This window comes from Ranitomeya variabilis, chromosome 3 (genome assembly GCF_051348905.1).
Source record: "Ranitomeya variabilis isolate aRanVar5 chromosome 3, aRanVar5.hap1, whole genome shotgun sequence".
Classification (NCBI taxonomy): domain Eukaryota; kingdom Metazoa; phylum Chordata; class Amphibia; order Anura; family Dendrobatidae; genus Ranitomeya; species Ranitomeya variabilis.
Genome location: NC_135234.1, coordinates 119,974,754 through 119,995,084, shown reverse-complemented (window position 1 = coordinate 119,995,084; position 20,331 = coordinate 119,974,754). Strand labels below are relative to the sequence as shown.

The 20,331-nt window shown below is 42.9% G+C and overlaps 1 protein-coding gene and 1 long non-coding RNA gene across 2 annotated transcripts in view; one reads left to right on the top strand and one right to left on the bottom strand.

Moving 5' to 3' along the window:
* LOC143815435 (uncharacterized) overlaps positions 1 to 9,032 on the bottom strand; it is a 35,759-nt gene extending 26,727 nt beyond the window's left edge. Inside the window, exon 1 of the long non-coding RNA XR_013223749.1 lies at positions 8,927 to 9,032. This is a non-coding gene — a long non-coding RNA (uncharacterized LOC143815435). The remainder of the gene's footprint in view (positions 1 to 8,926) is intronic.
* Positions 1 to 20,331, top strand: part of PHEX (phosphate regulating endopeptidase X-linked) — a 353,675-nt gene that overhangs the window by 27,341 nt on the left and 306,003 nt on the right. Inside the window, exon 2 of the mRNA XM_077294604.1 lies at positions 5,423 to 5,488. Within this exon, the coding sequence (XP_077150719.1) occupies positions 5,423 to 5,488 (66 nt within the window). The remainder of the gene's footprint in view (positions 1 to 5,422; positions 5,489 to 20,331) is intronic.

Below are 20,331 nucleotides of genomic sequence, written 5' to 3'. Positions count from 1 at the left end.
GCGGGTTTACGAGCGGCAGCCTGACAATTTCCACAACAGAATGCATTGGATGCGGTAAATCCGCATATGTTCAATGAAATTAAACAATATTTCTTGTGATTACCTTTGCTTTTCCTTATGACTGTCACTTGGCTGTGTATTGTCAGGGACATTTTTTTTTAGTTTAGACTGAAGCTAATTCTAATTAGATGCTTAAAATTATTGCACGCTGATAAGAATCTAATAATTTTGGATATCCTATAGAAGCCATTTTTTGCACATTTTTTGTCATTAATGCAAAAATGACCATTACACCTTAATAAAAAAAAATATATATTTATGAAAATAAAATAAACATAATGGTTTGACTGTTACTCCTACTCCTCATTTACATGTAAATATTTTACCTTTTAATTGGAAATTCCCTGTAAGGAGTTGTGTATCTGATAACATTTTCTTTTCAAAGTGTCAGAATGGTTTAAAGAAAAAACAAAAGGGATACCTCACTGATCCCCCTCCACTCCTGTTCCAATGATTCCGGGGTTCCTGAAGGTCCCTAAATTCTAATTTCTCTCAATACAAAGGAAATAACCACTCAACCAAGCATTGGCTGAGGCAGGTCACTGGAGTGGCCGACAATTGATTGAGTGGTCATTACCCTTTGTGTTGAGATAAGTCAGCTAGTAGGGACCAGTGAGCACTAGAAAGCATCTAAACACTGGGGAATTTGTGAGGTGAGCATCTTCTTCATGCCATTCTGACCATTTTTTAAGAAAAATTTGGCTGAGCAATTGTAACACCCCAGGTAACTGGTTGTTACAGTGGTGTTGCCTTCCCTTCGGGGAGGGTGATGTCATGCCTGGAGGGAAGGAGGATTCCCTTTAACAGGTAATACACCTACATGCAACACATTCTGAATCCAGGCCAGAAGAGGGAGCTCTGAACCCGGATTCAGGGGAGTTTCCCCAGATATAGATATTCTGGTCTGGAGGAGGAGTTAGTTAGTTGAACCAGGGAGTTGGAGGAGAGAGGAGTGAGAGCAGAGAGTGGGGTCGTGTAGCCACGTGTGGTGCTGCAGCTCCATGGCAGAAGAGAACCAGAAGGGTTGAAGTGATAGCATGTGCTGGAGGGGCGAAGCAAAGGAGAAATCAGGAGCTCGGTGCGGAACTGTGATTGGGCACCCTCTGAGCTGAAGCGCAGGAACCGGGCATCAGGAGCCCAAGGCTGTGTCACACTCCACATCCCACAGCAGAACCGGAGGGCAGAAGACTTTATGCAGTCTGTCCGCACCCACACCCAAAGGTGCAGCAGTGCACAGAGAGCCCGGGTTGTGATAGAGACCCTGTAAAAAAGCTCGTATTGGCCACCATATGGGATACTGTCCCAGGACAGGAGAGAGAGGACCTTGTAAGGGAGCCACAGGTAGCAAGGACCTCGCAAAAGAGCGCTAGAAGGAAGGCTTCCAAACCTCACCTGGGAGAGAGGGATCCATCATTGCCTCCAGGCCGACCGGACCACACCAACACCTGTTGCTGGTACCCTGGACTGAGACTGTCTACATTAGTAAACCAGGTAAAGAGACTGCAACCCTGTGTCCTCCATTTACTTCCGGCACCACACCATACTTGCCAAACACCCCGGGAGCCCTGGGGACCCAGCTTCACCTGTGGGAAGCAATACCATCTTTGCTGCAGTACTATCACCCCCAGAGGACCCCTTTAAGCAGTGTCGGTCACCCCTGACCGAGTACCACAGGTGGTGTCACGAACATTTCCTATTTTACAGACTTTATTCACAAACCTTTGACTGGCGAGTAAACTGAGACCAGGGGCCCCTTTCCTGGCCCTAGCTCTAGGGGGCGCCCTAACTAGCCCTGTTCCCCGGGATACCTCAGATGGCGAGGATGCCCCCTTGCCCTGTCTCCTAACTGCAGCCCTGTGTCTGTCCCCTTCCCCACCCGGGGAAGGGAGGCACTACCGTGTACCGCAGTACACCAACCCGACAAACAGGGGAACCAAGACAAGGGTAAAAGTAAACTCCACTCACACAAATATACTCTCACAAATAACAGAGGTATTCACCAGGGTGTGAAGGATGGGGGAAGTAAATAAGGCAGGTAAGGATGAGGAATTTCCAAGTGTACAAACCAAACAACTGTCGCAGAATAAATTCCTCCAGCTCTCCAAAAATCAGTTCCTCACTACTCCAGGTCTATCAAGCAAGTGCTATCTCAGACAAGGATGTGACCAGAAGGCCTAGTTTTTATAGGAGAGAGGAGTGGCTAACCAAGCACAGCTGAACGCAGGGATTTCCCCATGGCCTATTAACCCTTGTCCTGCTGAAAGAAAGCAAACACCTTTAATACACTGGAGAAATGCTTCTCAGCAGTGAAGCAGGAGCCATCAGACGCCGCGGTCTTCTGATACTGCTCTGTCGCGGTAACTCCGTGACACCCCTTTAAAAACTGTCCCTTTTACTTGGGCGCCCAGGGCCACAGATCAGGTCTCTGCCACCATGACCACCCCTTTAATAATGACTGGACCCGGTACTGAGTACCCCACGGCCCTGGCGGGCGTTCCATAATCCCTTTAATTCTGACCAGATCATCAACTCTATTTTTTTAAAAGACTACTAGAGAAGCTTTGTCATGCTCCACTGTTGCATGAGCCTCAGTATACAGCCGTTTTCTCGCTGGTCCAGGTGGGCCACAGCACTCATTACTGACCTAGTGGTGATCTATGGCTTGAAACATGGCTTCTTCTAGTTTCCATGGGGCCAGAGTTTGAGGTTTCTCTTGCTTGTGGCACTTATAAAATTGAACAATCAATGACTGTAATGTAATTAGCTTTCTTCCTAGGACTGCCAGGTTGTTCCCCTTACATCAGGAATTCCATAACTGTGCCACTGATATAATGATATTGGATTTACTGTGCTCAACGGGAAGCTAAGCTTAGCACTGCACATAAAAGAGCTGATAGGGTGTTGAGTGACTGACATTTCCGGACCTCTTAATTAGAACTGCAGCCTTTCACCGACGGCCAAGTTTCATGTATGGGAATGCGTGCTGCTCACCATTACCCCCACAATTAGGTTTTGTGAGCTCAACTAAAGCCCGTTAGATTTACAATTGGGAATTAGCATCGGATTACTATTGCACCCCATGTGCTCCAGCAGCTCTGACTCTCCCATGTACTTTACATTATACTAAATCTGTCCCTTACTTTTCTTTATTCTGATTTTGTCTGGGTAAGATTTTTAAATATTTTTCAGGGACTTTACTTTTGGTTTCTTTGATCTGTACTAACATCCTATTACCCTTTGGTTGTAGTTTTAAATCCTCACACCTGACCTTGATTGAGACAAGTCTTAGGCCACATGCATGTCCAGTATTTGGTGAGGTTTTTTCACCTCTGTATTTGTAAGCCTAAATCAGGAATGGAACATTCAGAGAAAAGTATATTGGAATTTTTTTCCTAAAGCATTGTTTGCAGTTTTTAGTGGCTAGTTTGGAGAAGATTCCTTTAGGACTCACATCAAAGAAGTAACATGCACTTTCTTTTTTCAAAATCTCGTCAAGAGAAAAAGACGCTCAAAAAACTTTTCATATGAGCAACAAAAGTGGCTTGTCCATAGAAATAAATTGGAAGAATTTTCCAAGAGTTTTTTTAAGCAGTTTTTTACCAGAATTTTGGAGACGCAATACGGAATGGGCCCCTGGCAATTGTCACACATTTACCTTTTTGTTCAATAAGGGTGCGTTGAGCACTGTAGTTAGTTTTATTGATTAAACTTCAGGTCCTACAGAGCAGAATTAGGGATTAGAACACTAAAGGTCTGATATTTCTGGGGTCTATATCCTTTACAAGGCTAAGTGCTTAATGATAGCTGTAACACAGGCACGTCAAAGGGTTACCACTGCTCACGTACAGTAGGATTATACACAGGTATCGTGCATGCTTTCAATTTTAATTAATAGGACAGGTGAATGATACCTGCCAAGTCTATCAGGTAACACATGTCCAGTGTCTCACAGTACCCGGTGTGGAAGAAATTGACACTGGATAACTCCTTAAAGGGAACCTGTCACCAGTTTTTCCCCATATAACGAAGTTCCAGCACCTGTGAGCCCTCTATTTCTGCATTCTAGAATGCTACATGTGTGTCCCCAGTCCACTCTTCAAGGCAAAAAAAACACCTTTTATTACACTCACCTGTGGCGTGCACTGGTCCGATGGATGTGTCTGGTCTTGGTCTGGTGTCTCCTCTCTTCTTGCGTTCTCTGTTCTCCTTTGTGTGGAGATTTTTCCATCGTGCTCCTGCTTTGGCACACTTCTCTTTGCCTGCCGAGAGCAGAGCAAAGTACTGTAGCGCGCATGCGCTGGAGCTCTTTGTCCTTTCCCCATGCATGCGCATTAAAGTGCAGTGCAGAAAGAAGTATGCCTGTGCAGTAGTGCAATGGAGGACACTACGTGGATGATGTTGGATGCATCATTCTCCTGAAGCAAAAAGGAGGACGGCGATTCCAAGAAGAGAAGAGGCGTCGGATCAAGACCAGAGTGGTCCACCGGACTGGAGAGCACAGTATGTAAGCATAATATAAGTTATTTTTTTTTGCCTTGCAAAGCGGATTGGGGACATATCTAAATAGCATTCTAGAATAATGTATATGAGGGCCTACAGGTGCTGGCCCAACTTTACATGGAGAATACCTTGTGGCAAGTTTCCTTTCCTCTATTGGAAGAATTTAATATTATTTATCACAAAAAACAATTCAAGTTTTCCCCATTGATTACAGAAATTTGGGCCACAGTGTAATGCCAGTTGGGCTGTAAATAGATATGATAAAGGAAAAGTGTCACCTGATTTTTCTGAATTGCCAAAGCTTAAAAGTTCCAGCAGGGGACCAAAGCCAGAGATAATACTAGTCGTCTGGTGCCGCCTCTAGCCGGCTCCTCCCAGCGCCATTGCAGAGGACTGACAGGTCTCTCCCATAACAAAAAAACAGTCAATTAACTGCAGTAGCGCCAGGAGAAGCCAGCTGGGGGCAGCATGGGACTAGTCTCTGTATTCTCTCTGACTCGCTGCAGGTGATAAGTTTGCATACACCCGTGTTTTTTTACATTTGTTGGCACCGTATGCTATTATGACTGTAAAAATGTTCGATAAAACTAATTTAGAGAAAGTAGATTTATATTAAAAAGAGCACTAGGTAATATTGATAGTTCCAAGAAACGGGTGAACAGAACATGAGAAACATCTGTATGCAATAATGGGGAGCCAGATTGTGGTATCTATACTAATAAAATCACCATAAAAGGGAATGTTCTTCTCATTACAGTTCTATGCACAACGCAGGTATTTATATTTTACAGAATGCAGCATTCTGCTAAATGTCATCATGGCGATAACTAATGCAAATCTGTCTTCTTTTTTTTTTTGCCAGTCACTCAAGGATTTATTAATTTCCACAAGGAACGCTATTGTTTAACTCCAGAATGCATTGAAGCCGGTAAGTCTGCACAGAAAGATACAATAATATTTAATCCCTGAAGCAATTATGAAAAGTCATAGATACAACTCTCATTCTTCTTCTTCAAGGGTTGTGCATGGATATTTCTGCACTAAACCTTCTTTTTCTCTGGAGATTTCATTGTTATTAGTGCTGATTCTACGAATGTAATCCATACTTTATTTGGGGTTGTTGAAATAGTAAAACACCTAATATAAAAAGATAACATCCACAAAGAACCTCAAAGGAAAAGCAAAAGGGTACAATATAATGTTTTTAATGGTTCATACTTTCCTTGCCCGGGCGTGGAGGCACAGATTTTAGTGTCCATATAAATACTTAGCAACATGGGTTTAAAGAACATTACACAGACATTAGGCATTGTTCTCACTTTGCTTTTTGATGCATTTTTTCTTTAATCAAAATCTGATCTCTTAATAAAAAATGCTGTAGAAGAAAAACACAGGTTTTGCTGCCATTTTTGTTGTTCTTGCTGCATTTTTATGCGTTTTTCAGAATCCCAATGTTTAGCTTTGTTTCCACTCTAAGGTTACATAAATGAAAAATACACAATTGCAAATGTAATAACAGCAGTGGAAATTGAATTGGTAGGGCATTGTTTACTTTTATACAATGGTAGGGCATTGAGTTGGTAGGGCATTGTTTACTTTTATACAATGGTAGGGCATTGAGTTGGTAGGGCATTGTTTAATTTTATACAATGGTAGGGCATTGAGTTGGTAGGGCATTGTTTACTTTTATACAATGGTAGGGCATTGAGTTGGTAGGGCATTGTTTACTTTTATACAATGGTAGGGCATTGAGTTGGTAGGGCATTGTTTACTTTTATACAATGGTAGGGCATTGAGTTGGTAGGGCATTGTTTATTTTTACACAATGGTAGGGCATTGAGTTGGTTTTACACAAACCACTAATTTAATTAAACTATACTAATACTAATAGCCATAGTCATGTGATGATACTAAGACATTACGGTTTAAACATAGGAAAATCACAAAAATAAATGCGTCTCATATCCCACTGTGTTTTCCTCACCAGAAACGCTTCAAAAACTAATAGCAGTATATTTGTTGTGTTTTTGTTGTGTTTTGGAACTTACTCATTGCTTTCTATAAGTGAAAAAATGCTGCAAAAATGCTGAAAGAATTGACATACCACAATTTTTCAAAATGCCACAATTTTCCAAATTAGTAAGGAAAAAACAAGCGGGTGCATGAGATTTCTGAAATCTCATAGCTTTTGCTCTTACTGTAAAAAGTACCGTATATATAGTTGAGTATAACCCCAGATTTTCAGCCCATTTTTTTAGGCTAAAAGTGCCCCTCTCGGCTTATACTCCAGTCATTGTCCCAGGGGGTTGGCGGGGCAGGGGGAGCGGCAGGAGTGGCGGATGTCACATCATACTCACATGCTCCCGGCGCGGTCTCTGCACTTCTCTGCTTCTCCGATTGTCTCCGGTGCCCGCATCTCTTCCTGTGTTCAGCGGTCACATGGTACCGCTAATTAAAGTAATGAATATGGACGCGACTCCACTCCCATAGGCGTGGAGTGCATATTCATTACTTTAATGAGCGGAACCATGTGACCGCTGAACACAAGAACAAACTGATAGTGCCAGAGAGCATCCGAGAAGCAGAGACCATGCCAGGATGGGGTGAGAATGACGGGGAGGGTGAGCCATGCGATATTCACCTGTCCCCATTCCACCGCCGGGCTCTGTCTTCCGCATCCTCTGGCTGTGGCGTTCAGGTCAGAGGGCACGATGACGTGGTTAGTGCCTCTGCCTGAACAGTCACTACAGAGACCCAGAAGACACAGCGGCACGCGGCAGTGGAATGGGGACAGGTGAATATCGCAAGTACCAGGGGCCTGAGCCAGTGGTGACTCCTGCACCTGGCCCCCATAGCGCGTCGGTGTCCCCACCTGCTCAGGACAATGACACTAGACCCCCAGCGATTAGAGGTGAGTATGTCATTTTTTTTTAATCGCAGCAGCAGCATATGGGGCATATTTTATGGAGCATTTTATGGGGTCATCAACCTTTGTGCAGCATTATATGCGGCATAATATTCTGTGGAGCATCTTATGGGGCCATCAACCTTTGTGCAGCACAGCATTATATGTGGTATAATATTCTATGGAGCATCTTATGGGGCCATCAATCTTTGTGCAGCATTATTTGCTGTATAATATTCTATGGAGCATCTTATGGGGCCATCAACCTTTGTGCAGCATTATATGGGGCATAATATTCTATAGAGCACCTTATGGGGCCATCAACCTTTGTGCAGCATTATATGCGGTATAATATTCTATGGAGCATCTTATGGGGCGATCAACCTTTGTGCAGCATTATATGGGACATAATATTCTATAGAGCACCTTATGGGGCCATCAACCTTTGTGCAGCATTATATGCGGTACAATATTCTATGGAGCATCTTATGGGGCCATCAACCTTTGTGCAGCATTATATGGGGCATAATATTCTATAGAGCACCTCATGGGGCTATCAACCTTTGTGCAGCATTATATGGGGCATAATATTCTATGGAGCACCTTATTCGGGCCATCAAACTTTGTGCAGCATTATATGGGGCATAATATTCTATGGAGCATCTTATGGGGCCATCAACCTTTGTGCAGCATTATATGGGGCATATTTTAATATGGAGCACCTTATGGGGCCCATCATGAACTTTATGGAGCATTACATGGGGCATATTTTGCATGGAGCATCTTATGGGGCCCATCATAAACTGTATGGAGCATTATATGGGACTCCTGATTCAATATGGATATTCAAAAACACTTAACCTACTGATGTCTCAAGCAATTTTACTTTTATTGGTATCTATTTTTATTTTTGAAATTTACCAGTAGCGACTGCATTTCCCACCCTAGGCTTATGCTCGAGTCAATAAGTTTTCCCAGTTTTTTGTGGCAAAATTAGGGGTCTCAGCTTATACTCAAGTATATACAGTAGCTTTTAATTTGCATTAAAAAATGCAGCAAGGACACAATGTGTGAACATAGCCTAAGATGTACATCTATTATGGTTAATGGAGGCATATCACTTGGATATGCTATCATCTCATGATCAGTGTGAATCAGATCTTTGATCTTCACAGTTTATCTTTCACACAGATGTGCTCTCAGATTTCCACTGTAGTGGGCTCCATTGAAGTGAGATAGCTGCAGTTCCTTGTACATCTAGTGGGCTGGATCTTCTACAGTGCTACTGAAGCAATGCTGCAGCAACTTCAATGTCAGGATCAGTCAGAGTCCCAAAAGTCATATTTTCAAATGTATATGTCATATTATAGGAACTTGCTAACAAAGGAATACACATTTGAAAAGGTTGACTGATTTAGAAAGCCTATTGTCACCCATTGATTAGGGACTGTGGGTACTTACCTGATCCGTTGAGCTAGGGGGCACCCTAGTATATCCTTGTTCCCCGCATTACACCAGAAGTTGGAGACGCCAGTGTCACTTACCTTGTTATTCTCCTATCTTAGCCCTTATCTGTTCCCTCCCCCACCCAGGGTGGTGTGAGGCTGAATTGTATAGGATTACACTAAGGAGACAGACTAGGGAAGACAGACAGGGATCAAAGAAGATTACAAACATACAAATACACTCACAAAACAACAGAGTGGAACACAGGAGAGGGATAGGTAGGAGAAACCAACTAGGTGAGGATAAGGATGAGCATTCAAACCAACTCCAGCAACAGAACAACTCTCCAAACATGAACTACTTCTACAACAAATCTTCCCCCTGCACAAAGTGGTCACATACCACTCTTGCTGAGGATTCAGCTGCCTCTGCTGACACAACGGAGCATGACTTCTGACGTCATTCTGATTGACAGCTGGCTCTCCATCAATCAGAATGACATTGGAAGTCCTGTGCCATCAACAGAGAGGAGCGGAAAAGAAACCTCCACTCTGTAGACGTGACAACAGCATAGGCTGCTGAATCCCCTGCAGGAGCAGTCTGTGACCGCTCTGTGTTGGGGAATAATCGTGCCATGTACAACAGGTAGGTAGGCTGCAATTACCTGCCTGTTAGTGTACTTGGTAATATACTGTATATTACCAAGTAAGTTTGCTGCAATATAAAGGCAACAAATATAAGGAGACATATAATAGAATAAGAAATAATTATAATTATAAAACAGTTATACAATAAAGCTTTTTCCTTCTCCTTGTTGGTCATCATTTGGGAATCCATATTCATGGTACAAGTCCATATATCAAAAAAGTCATATATTCCTCCTTACATGGATGTTCGGACTTCTTTTTTGTTCTATCTCCTGCAGCGCTAAGTTTCCTTTCTCCTTTCATTGACGCATGCGCAATGCGACTTATTTTTTAGTTCGCTATTGCGCACGCGCAGGTATCTCCATGGAGATCGTATATACTTCCGCTTTACCGTCTGGTTTACTTCATACGACCAGCGCGCTCCCTCACTCTTTCCTGGCTCAGCTACTACACAGCGGTACGTTCTTATGCTTGATTGCCATATCTATTTAAACCTGATGTACTCACCTCGAGCATAATTCCCCTGACGAAGCCGCTGCGGCAGCGATACGCGTGGGGTTTCTCTCCCACTCCCCACTCTGGCTTCCTTTGGTTATTTTCAGCACTTATGCTAATTCTATTATTGCCTTCTTTGGAAGCCTGCTCTGGTCTCCTTTCCCTGTGTACCGGCCACATGGTGACGCCATACACACCTTCTTAAGAGCTCTGTGCTTTACCCAGCCATTCTGACCGTTTAGGACTATCACATCATCCCTGGACTGATTATCAGGTTGTATAAATATATGGTATTGACTCTATAGGACTCTAAATGACTTAGTACACGAGAAGCCTTTTCAAATCGTCCTGTCACTGGCTGGTTTTTCATATACAAAGGGAGAATTGGGGCTATCGATATTTATACCATTGGTTATGGTTGTTATTGTATATATATGGTCATGCCTTCATTTTGAGTAATATACATAATTGGCACACATGCTTTCATGAGTGGGGATGTGGTTTTTGTATTTTGTATGTTTTTAACTGTTTTTATATGTCTACTGAGGTGTTAATAAAGGTTTTTTGCATTTTACTTATATGTGGTTGTGCAAGCTTTTCTGGTCCAGTCTTTCTCTTGTGGTTTTCGTAATATTTATTATGTAAACTATGGGGCAGGTCACTCAGAGATCAGTGTCCTGTCAGGAGCCATACTGGTGAATACCTAAGCATAGCACCACATGAAGACTCCCCCACAGGCCGCCCTGGAGCACGAGCATATCATTAAACCGAAACTGGAAATAAAGATTAAACAGCAACCACAAGATGGATTTAATTAACAAAAGTATTATTTTATTCAGTATAACAGCACCAACCTGACACTGTCTGTAGGTTGCTGTGCTCAATCCTGCTAACAGGTTCCCTTTAAAGGACTTTTTAAGGAATGGTGAGTGACGCTTTTTTCTTGCTCTCATTTACGAACATTACCCTTTTAGGAAGCAGAACTCCGCATTTACCTAATTGTTATCTGGTGCCAAATCACTTTTTCATTGTTCTAGTTGATATGAGATTCCATCTCAGTGCTTGAAGAGAAGGAAGCAAAAGGAAAGCATTAAATAGCCATGAGTAAAGAATGCATAGCAGGGAAGAGGTATAGTTACATAGTTACATAGTTATTAAGGTTGAAGGAAGACTGTAAGTCCATCTAGTTCAACCCATAGCCTAACCTAACATGTCCTAACATGTTGATCCAGAGGAAGGCAAAAAAAACCCATGTGGCAAAGAGTAACTCCACCATGGGGAAAAAAATTCCTTCCCGACTCCACATACGGCAATCAGACTAGTTCCCTGGATCAACGCCTTATCAAGGAATCTAGTGTATATAACCTGTAACATTATACTTTTCCAGAAAGGTATCCAGTCCCCTCTTAAATTTAATTAATGAATCACTCATTACAACATCATACGGCAGAGAGTTCCATAGTCTCACTGCTCTTACAGTAAAGAATCCGCGTCTGTTATTATGCTTAACCCTTCTTTCCTCCAGATGTAGAGGATGCCCCCTTGTCCCTGTCTCAGGTCTATGATTAAAAAGATCATCAGAAAGGTCTTTGTACTGTCCCCTCATATATTTATACATTAAAATAAGATCACCCCTTAGTCTTCGTTTTTCCAAACTAAATAGCCCCAAGTGTAATAACCTATCTTGGTATTGCAGACCCTCCAGTCCTCTAATAACCTTGGTCGCTCTTCTCTGCACCCGCTCCAGTTCAGCTATGTCTTTCTTATACACCGGAGACCAGAACTGTGCACAGTATTCTAAGTGTGGTCGAACTAGTGACTTGTATAGAGGTAAAATTATGTTCTCCTCATGAGCATCTATGCCTCTTTTAATACATCCCATTATTTTATAGTTGTATTATTGGAAGTAAAAATGTACAAAAAAAGAGTCTCAGAGGACTGAAATGTGGTCTACTTCAGAGTGGATTGATGGGCTGCACAATTACAAGCTGTAGTCTGGACTGTTTAATAAGTGCAACTGAGATATAGTAAGGCCATAATCACTGACAAATATCCTTTAAGAGAGAGAGGACAATATTATCAGTCAAAAGCAGTAGGTTTGTGAAGTTGGAACAGACCTAAATGGGTCTTTAAGGACATGATTATTGAGGATCTATCCTTTATATAGGACAGAACCAGGGACGGCGTTTGTGGCAGGCAGACCAGGCAGCTGCCTAGGGCCCCCGCTCCCCCAGGGGCCCCCAGCCAGTGGTGTGCCGCTACTAGCGGCACATCACGCAGCCACTATGGGGCCCATGAATCACCAGCGCCGACTCCCCCTCGCAACCGCATTCAACTATGCCGGCATCTATGACGCCGGTACAGTTCAACGCAATGATGGAGGAGAGAGCATAAGATGACGTTCCCTCTTCCATCATTCCCCTCTGCCTCTGACACTGCGGGTGCGCGATGACATCACTTCATCATGCACCCACTGTGTGCCGCCGGTGAGACAGGAGTCAGTCCTGGAGCAGCGCGGGGCAAGAGGAGAGGTGAGGATTGTGTGTTATTTTTTTAAATATATCAGTGAGTGAGTACTGGATTGTGGGGCCATTCTCGGGGGGACTGTATTCTATGGGGGTTACATTATATTCTATGGGGGGGCTGTATTATATTCTATGGGGGATACAGTATATTCTATGGGGGCTGTATTATATTCTATGGGGGTTACATTATATTCCATGGGTTGGCTGCATTATATTCTATGGGGGGTTACAGTATATTTTATGGGGGGATGTATTATATTCTATGGGGGTTACAGTATATTCTATGGGGGGCTGCATTATATTCTATGGGGGGTTACAGTATATCCTATGGGGGGCTGTATTATATTCTATGAGGGAGGATTGCATCATACTCTTTGATGGGGCTACATTATATTCTATGGGGACGTGGGCTGTATTATATTCTATGGGGGGGCTGTATTATATTCTATACGGGAGGATTGCATCATGCTCTTTGATGGGGCTACATTATATTCTATGGGGAGGTGGGCCGTATTATATTCTATGGGGGCTGCCTTATATTCTAGGGGGGCTGTATTATATTATATGAGGGAGGATTACATCATACTCTATGAGGAAGGCTACATTATACTATATGAGGGGACTACATTGTATTATATTTGGGCTGCATTATATTCTATGAGGGGCTAGATTACATTGTATGGGGGGCTTCATTATACTCTATAAGGGGGCTACATTATATTCTATGGGGGCTGCATTATACTATATGAGGAGGGCTACATTGTATTCTATAGAGGGGCTACATTATACTATATAAGAGGGCTGCATTATATTCTATGGGGGCTGTATTATACTCTATGAGGGGGCTACCATATATTCTATGGAGGGGGTGCATTATATTTTGTGGGGTGGTGTTAGGTGTCGAGTTCCCGCTGCTGCACAGGGGGAAACTCGAACCACCTCCGCTGCGGTCTCCCATTCTACTTCAGCCGCAGTGGAGTCTGCTCAGCGGAGACGTCGGTCCCAGCATGTGGCTCATGCAGATACTCTGCGCTTGGTTGCTGCTGCTCTTCCAGGCTCAACTATTGTAGCCAGTACTGGTCAGCGGCGAGCAGACACCTCTGGGACTAAGTCCTGCTTTTCCCCTTCTGAGCATGCCCAAAGGGAGACTTCTCATTGGAGGTCAGGGGTCACATGCTCAGGTCCTGTAGCAACTCCCATTGGTCCTCTAGGAAGGTTCTGAAGTTGCTGCAACTATAAAAGGTTCGCATGGCCACACGGTTATGCGCTAGTATCATTTGTGTATGTGCTTGTCGCCAGTTGATACACTACCAATCTCTCTACATGTGGTGTGTGTTCGTCTAGCTTTGGGAATACTCTCAGGCGGGCAGTTAGCATCAGTGGGGGCAATTAGCTGCTTGGCTTAGCATCAGGTTCCTTCCTATGTGCGGTTAGCACGGAAGAGTTCCTGAGCAAGCACAACCCTAGTTGGAATCTTACAACTCTGTGTAGCAACAGGGTTTGTTCATATTCAGACCGAGTGACAGAACTCATGTCTATACCGCCAAATAGTGCCGCCATCTATTAGCAACAGGTCTCACTCCTGCACAGTGGACCCCGGTCTGCGAACGCACCTATGCTACTCTACTAATTACTCTGTGCGTTCTGCCAGCCCTAACTGGTGGCTGCATTATACTCTGTGGGGTGGCTGCATTATACTGTATCGAGGACTATGGGGAATACATTATACTATATGAAGAGCTATGTGGTGCATTATACTATGGGAAGTGAATTGTACTACATGGATGACTATGGCAGTGCATCATACTATATGGAGCACTATGAGGAGTGTATTATACTATATGGAGGACTGAGGAGTGTATTATACTATATGGAGGACTGAGGAGTGTATGATACTATATGGAGGACTATAGGAAGTGTATTATACTATATGGAGGACTATGGGGCACATTATATTATATGGAGGAGTATGGGGTGTGCATTTTACAATATGGAAGACTGTGGTGCACATTATAATATATGGAGAACTATGGGGTGTATTATACTAAACATGCAAAATGCAGCCTATTAATTGAGTGATTGGATTGTTTATGCCGGAACAGAAATAATTGTTCTCAGCAGCACACCACCGATGTAAGCTGTAGATGTGCTGCTGATAACATGATACTGTATGGGAACAGATTAATCTATTAGTGATTGTTTTGTACCCATCATTCTTTCTCAGTTGATGTAAAGAGGCTGGGAAACAAGTGTCAAACGACTTCAATATTGTCGATCACACTCGTTTAGCCGCCTGAACTCAGCACTTGTAAATACAACAGAAATGCTTCTCTGTGATGTGCAATATGTTAGCATTTGGGGCCCCATTTTAAACTTTTGCCTAGGGCCCCACTTTGCCTAAAACCGGCCTTGGACAGAACAGTTGGGGTCTGGCATCACCACTTATCAGTTGCTTGTACAAGGCTCTTTTCATTCTTTCCTTGGCAGAGGTTGATTTATTTAATAATGGTTGCGTTTGGTGTTACAGCATTAATAGGCCTAATCTATAGTATCAGGGAATGTGCACAAGTTGAGTATTTGCAGTAGATTTATTTTTCTGCTCCAAAAACCAGAGTGTTTGCATGAGCAATGCTATGTAAAAACTTTTGTTTTTGCTTGCATTTTTTTCCCATTCATTTGAATGGGGGGAAAAAACTGCAAAACGCTGAATAAAAGAACATGCTGCAGATATGAAAAAATGCTTTGAACGTTCAAATCTGCAGGAAAAAAGTAAGATGCATATGCATGAAATATCAAAAAGTCTCACTCACTTTGCACATACGGTAAAACGCTGCATTTTTAAAAGCAAATCAAAAACGTAACATGTGAGCAAGACCAAAGAATTGACATGCCGCAGATTTGAAAAAAATGCTTCAATGGTTCAAATCTGCAAGGAAAAAATAAGCAGCATGTGCATGAGATTTTGGAAATATTCATTTCGCTAATACTATAAAGTGCAACAGTTTTAACCCTTGAAAAATGAGCGAACAAGACTTCAGTGGCTTGCGAAAGTATTCACGCTCTTAGATCTTTACCTATTTTGTTACATTCCAACATGTGTTTAAATATTTTACTAATCCAATTTGTCTTTGATGCATCAGCACTAAAAAGTCTACATTGATGAAGTGTGAAAAATATAGGCAAAAAATTAATGTATGGGATCAAATAAATAAAAATTGGAATGTTCTTATATATTCACCCCTTTTGCTATGAAGCCCCTAATAATTTCTGGTGTAAATTATTATCTTCAATTACCTTACCTTGTGTGCAATCTAAGTGTCACATGGTCTGTCAGTATATACACAACTTTTCTGACAGGCCAAAGAGGCTGCAGCACCATTAAGCAAGAGGCTCCACTAACCAAACAACATAATGAAGACCCAGGAGAGCTCTAAACTAGTCAGGTGCAAAGTTATTGAGACGTACAAGTTGTTGAGACGTACAAGTTAGGGTTGAGGTATAAAAAAAATCCCAATTTCTGATGATCCCCTGGAGCACCATTAAATCCATCATCATCAAATGGAAAGAACATGGTGCCACAACAAACCTGCCAAGAGATGGTTGCCCACCAAATGTCTCGGGTAAGGTGGGCATTAATTAGAGAAGCAGCACAAAGACCAAAGGTAACCCTGAAGGAGCTGCAGAGTTCCCAACCAGAGACTGGAGTATCTGTCCATACGATCACAATATGCTGCACACTCCATGAGGGTGTTCCTTATGGAAGAGTGGCCGGAAAAAAGCCTTTACTTACACACAAAAATTGTAAGGCTTGTTTTGAGTTTGCCAAGACATGTGGGAGTCTCCCCACATGTATGGAGGTAAGGTGCTATGGTCAGATAAGACCAAAATTGAACATTTTTTTAGCCACCATGTGTAAAATATGATGTCTGGTGCCAAACCAACACATTTCATCACCCCAAGAACACCATCCCCACAGTGAAATATGGTGGTGGTAGCATCATGCTGTGGAGATGTTTTTGGCAGCAGGGAGAGGGAAAATGGTCTCAGTCAAAGAGAAAATGGATGTACAGTGATATTTTTGAGCAAAACCTGTTTGAGTATATTCGTGATTTGAGACTGGGATGGATGATCGCTTTCCAATAAAACAATGACACAAAGCAAACTGCTAAAGCAACACTCGAGTGGTTTATGGGGAAGCGTGAAAATGTTTTGGAGTGGCCTAGTCTCAGACCTTAAAGGGCCACTGTCACCCCCCTCCAGCCGTTATAAACTAAAAGAGCCACCTTGTGCAGCAGTAATGCTGCATTCTAACAAGGTGGCTCTTTTAGTTTTAGGTTCAAGTATACCCCCAAAAAAGCGATTTGATACTTAGCCACCATTGCTGTCTCTAGCCAGGGAGGCGGCTCCTCACTCCCCAGCTCGAAACGCTCCTCTGCCGTCACTCACATCTTCTTGGTCTTTCTGCGCTGCCCCCTCAGCGCTGTTTACGTTTTCAAACCGGCGCCTGCACTGTGTAGTACTGTTCTGCGCAGGCGCAGTAAGCTCTGGCCGTCTGCCGTCCAAGCCAGGCTTGCACACTGTGCCTGCGCGGCAGTGCGGCCACCCACCTTTGGAATCCCAGCCCCGCACTGTGTTATGCATTATGCACAGTGCGGGGCTGGGATTCCTGGGCATGCGCACGGCGTGTTTCACCCTGTCAGCCCGGTCCCCCACCTTACTGCGTCTGGATACAGTATACAGCTGATCGTGCCTCCTCCTCCTAGCAATCGCCGGGCAAGAAGCAACTGTGGAAACTTGCCTGCTAGGTGGTGTGTGTTGTGTCTAGGTGTGTTATTTATGTGTCTGGATCTGTTAATAAATTGTGGGTGATCTTTACCCACCTAGCAGGCAAGTTTCCACAGTTGCTTCTTGCCCGGCGATTGCTAGGAGGAGGAGGCACGATCAGCTGTATACTGCATCCAGACGCAGTAAGGCGGGGGACCGGGCTGACAGGGTGAAACACGCCGTGCGCATGCCCAGGAATCCCAGCCCCGCACTGTGCATAATGCATAACACAGTGCGGGGCTGGGATTCCAAAGGTGGGTGGCCGCACTGCCGCGCAGGCGCAGTGTGCAAGCCTGGCTTGGACGGCAGACGGCCAGAGCTTACTGCGCCTGCGCAGAACAGTACTACACAGCGCAGGCGCCGGTTTGAAAACGTAAACAGCGCTGAGGGGGCGGCGCAGAAAGACCAAGAAGATGTGAGTGACGGCAGAGGAGCGTTTCCAGCTGTGGAGTGAGGAGCCGCCTCCCTGGCTAGAGACAGCAATGGTGGCTAAGTATCAAATCGCTTTTTTGGGGGTATACTTGAACCTAAAACTAAAAGAGCCACCTTGTTAGAATGCAGCATTACTGCTGCACAAGGTGGCTCTTTTAGTTTATAACGGCTGGAGGGGGGTGACAGTGGCCCTTTAATCCAATTGAGAATCTGAGGTCAGACTTGAAGATTGCTGTTCACCAGAGGAAATCATCTAGCTTGTAAAAGCTGGAGAAGTTTTGCCTTGAGGAATGGGCAAAAATACCAGTGGCAAGATGTGGAAAACTCATATAGACTTCTCCAAAGCAACTTGCAGCTGTAATTGCCACAAAAGGAGGCGCTTCTAAGGACTGACTTTATGGGGGTGAATAGTTATGCACACTGAAGTTTTCAGTTATTTTGTCTTTTTTGTTGTTTTGCTTTCCAATAAAAATAAAATCAAATGTTCACAGTTGTAGGCATGTTCTTTATATGAACTGATGCAAACTTTAAAAAAAAACAGTGAAATTGCAGGTTGTGAGATAGCAAAACCTGGAAAATGCCAAGTGGGTTAATGCTTTAATTCAAGAGGATCCCTCAATCAGATAATAATGAACTTTCCTAAACAATAGAAGGCATGGTTTTGGGATACACTAAATGACTGACTTGGGGGAAAATATGCTAAAAACTATACATGTCACACAATATTGAATCATATAACCTTCAATATGGGTATGTCACCTAATGACAGGACAGAGGGATGCTAGCAGTGATGAAAAATGTTGCACTGGCAGCATAGTCAGGGCAGATGGGGGTGGGCATAGGAACTAAAACTCCTAGTCAGCATGCCATGACCGCTGTGCACTGCCAAGGCATGCTGACTCAAGTAGACTTACATCACTTGGTCATGCTCGGTTAACCTGCCAACCCACATATGGACGCTGTCTGGATAATGTTGGCTGTAGTTTTCATAGACAACCCTTAGCATTACTACAACTGGCAGTCATGTTATATGTAGTTACAGCAGCCGCCTGAAATTCGAATAGGGCCTGCAGCATTTATAACAAAGAAGTGTTTTGGGGTAAAGGATGGCTGGGTTTGCAGAACAGTATATCATATCCCAAATCATGTGTGCAGCTGATAAGAGAGATCATTATGGTATATGCAGTAACTTTAAAAATTGTAAAAGAAACAATTAAAATTACAATTAACAACAACCCACAGGAAGCCTATAATTTCCCACCACCTTAAACACCGAATCAACGGTGCCTCAGGAGGTAAGTAAAAGAAATTAACCATGACCCATGGCAAGCCTATAATTTCCCACCACCTTGGGCATCAGAGAAATGGTGCCTCAGGAGACAAGCAAAAGAAATTAAACATAACCCATGGCAAGCCTATAATTTCCCACCACCTTAGACACCAGAGCAATGGTGCCTCAAGTCAACAAATGCCACTGATTAGAAAAATACTAATATGTTTTAGAAGTGGAGCTCCCCTTCAAAGTTCTCTCTGCAAAAAAAGCACATAGGCAAACAGACTAATAAAGCGTGATTCTACAAGAGAAACAGATGTGAACTGATTTCCAATATATCCACCGTGTCTGCAGCAATTGAGGACAATTTGATCTTCACTACATGCTTGCGCTGCTTAAAAATTCACTTTTCAATTTAAATAAATTGAATTTGTCACGGACCTATGGTTATGCAGATGTGCAAAATCTCGCTTCTTCAAAACCTTATGGTATATTTGCATATGTCTGAACATAAATATAACAATATGAATACAATTACAGATACGTTGTACCTAGTGGTAATGCACACGACTAACCGAAGTTTGCCCGGAGAGGCTGTATTTCATTTAGTGTAACTGTGGCTGATTCATCTTATCCAAAGAAATGCTAATTCTTGAAGCAATCCAAAAATCAAAGGTATGAAATGCATGAGGTCATGGAAGCTTCCAGTGCTTTGTATATTTCAGCAATAGTCTTGGCCTCAGTGTTACAATAATACCTAAAGATAGATTACCGTAATAGAGATTAAGATGTGGCATAGAAATGTCTGGACTAAGCTGCTGCTGAATCCTGCTCTGTGTCAGAGAAGTAATATCTGATAACACTTTGTAATTTTCCAAGCACCATGAAAAGTGACAGCACGTCATTCTGAGGTCCAAGGTGAGAAGAATGGAAATACTGGAGGCCAAGGGCATATAAGAAAACATGCCAATGAAGTGCGAAAGGAGTGTCAAGGACTTAACGTAAAAATATCCTTATACCATGGTTTAATCTTTAAAGGTTATTTTTAAGTTTACATATAAATGTAAAATATATTATAGTTTTATTCACATTAGGCACTATGCAGTAATGTGTTCTGTCCTTGAACATAATTTAATAGGTAGTATTATACGTGCAGAAGTAAATTATTTAAAAGGGTTGTCTCAAGTTCTTACATGTAAAAACAAGAACATTTGGAATTTACTT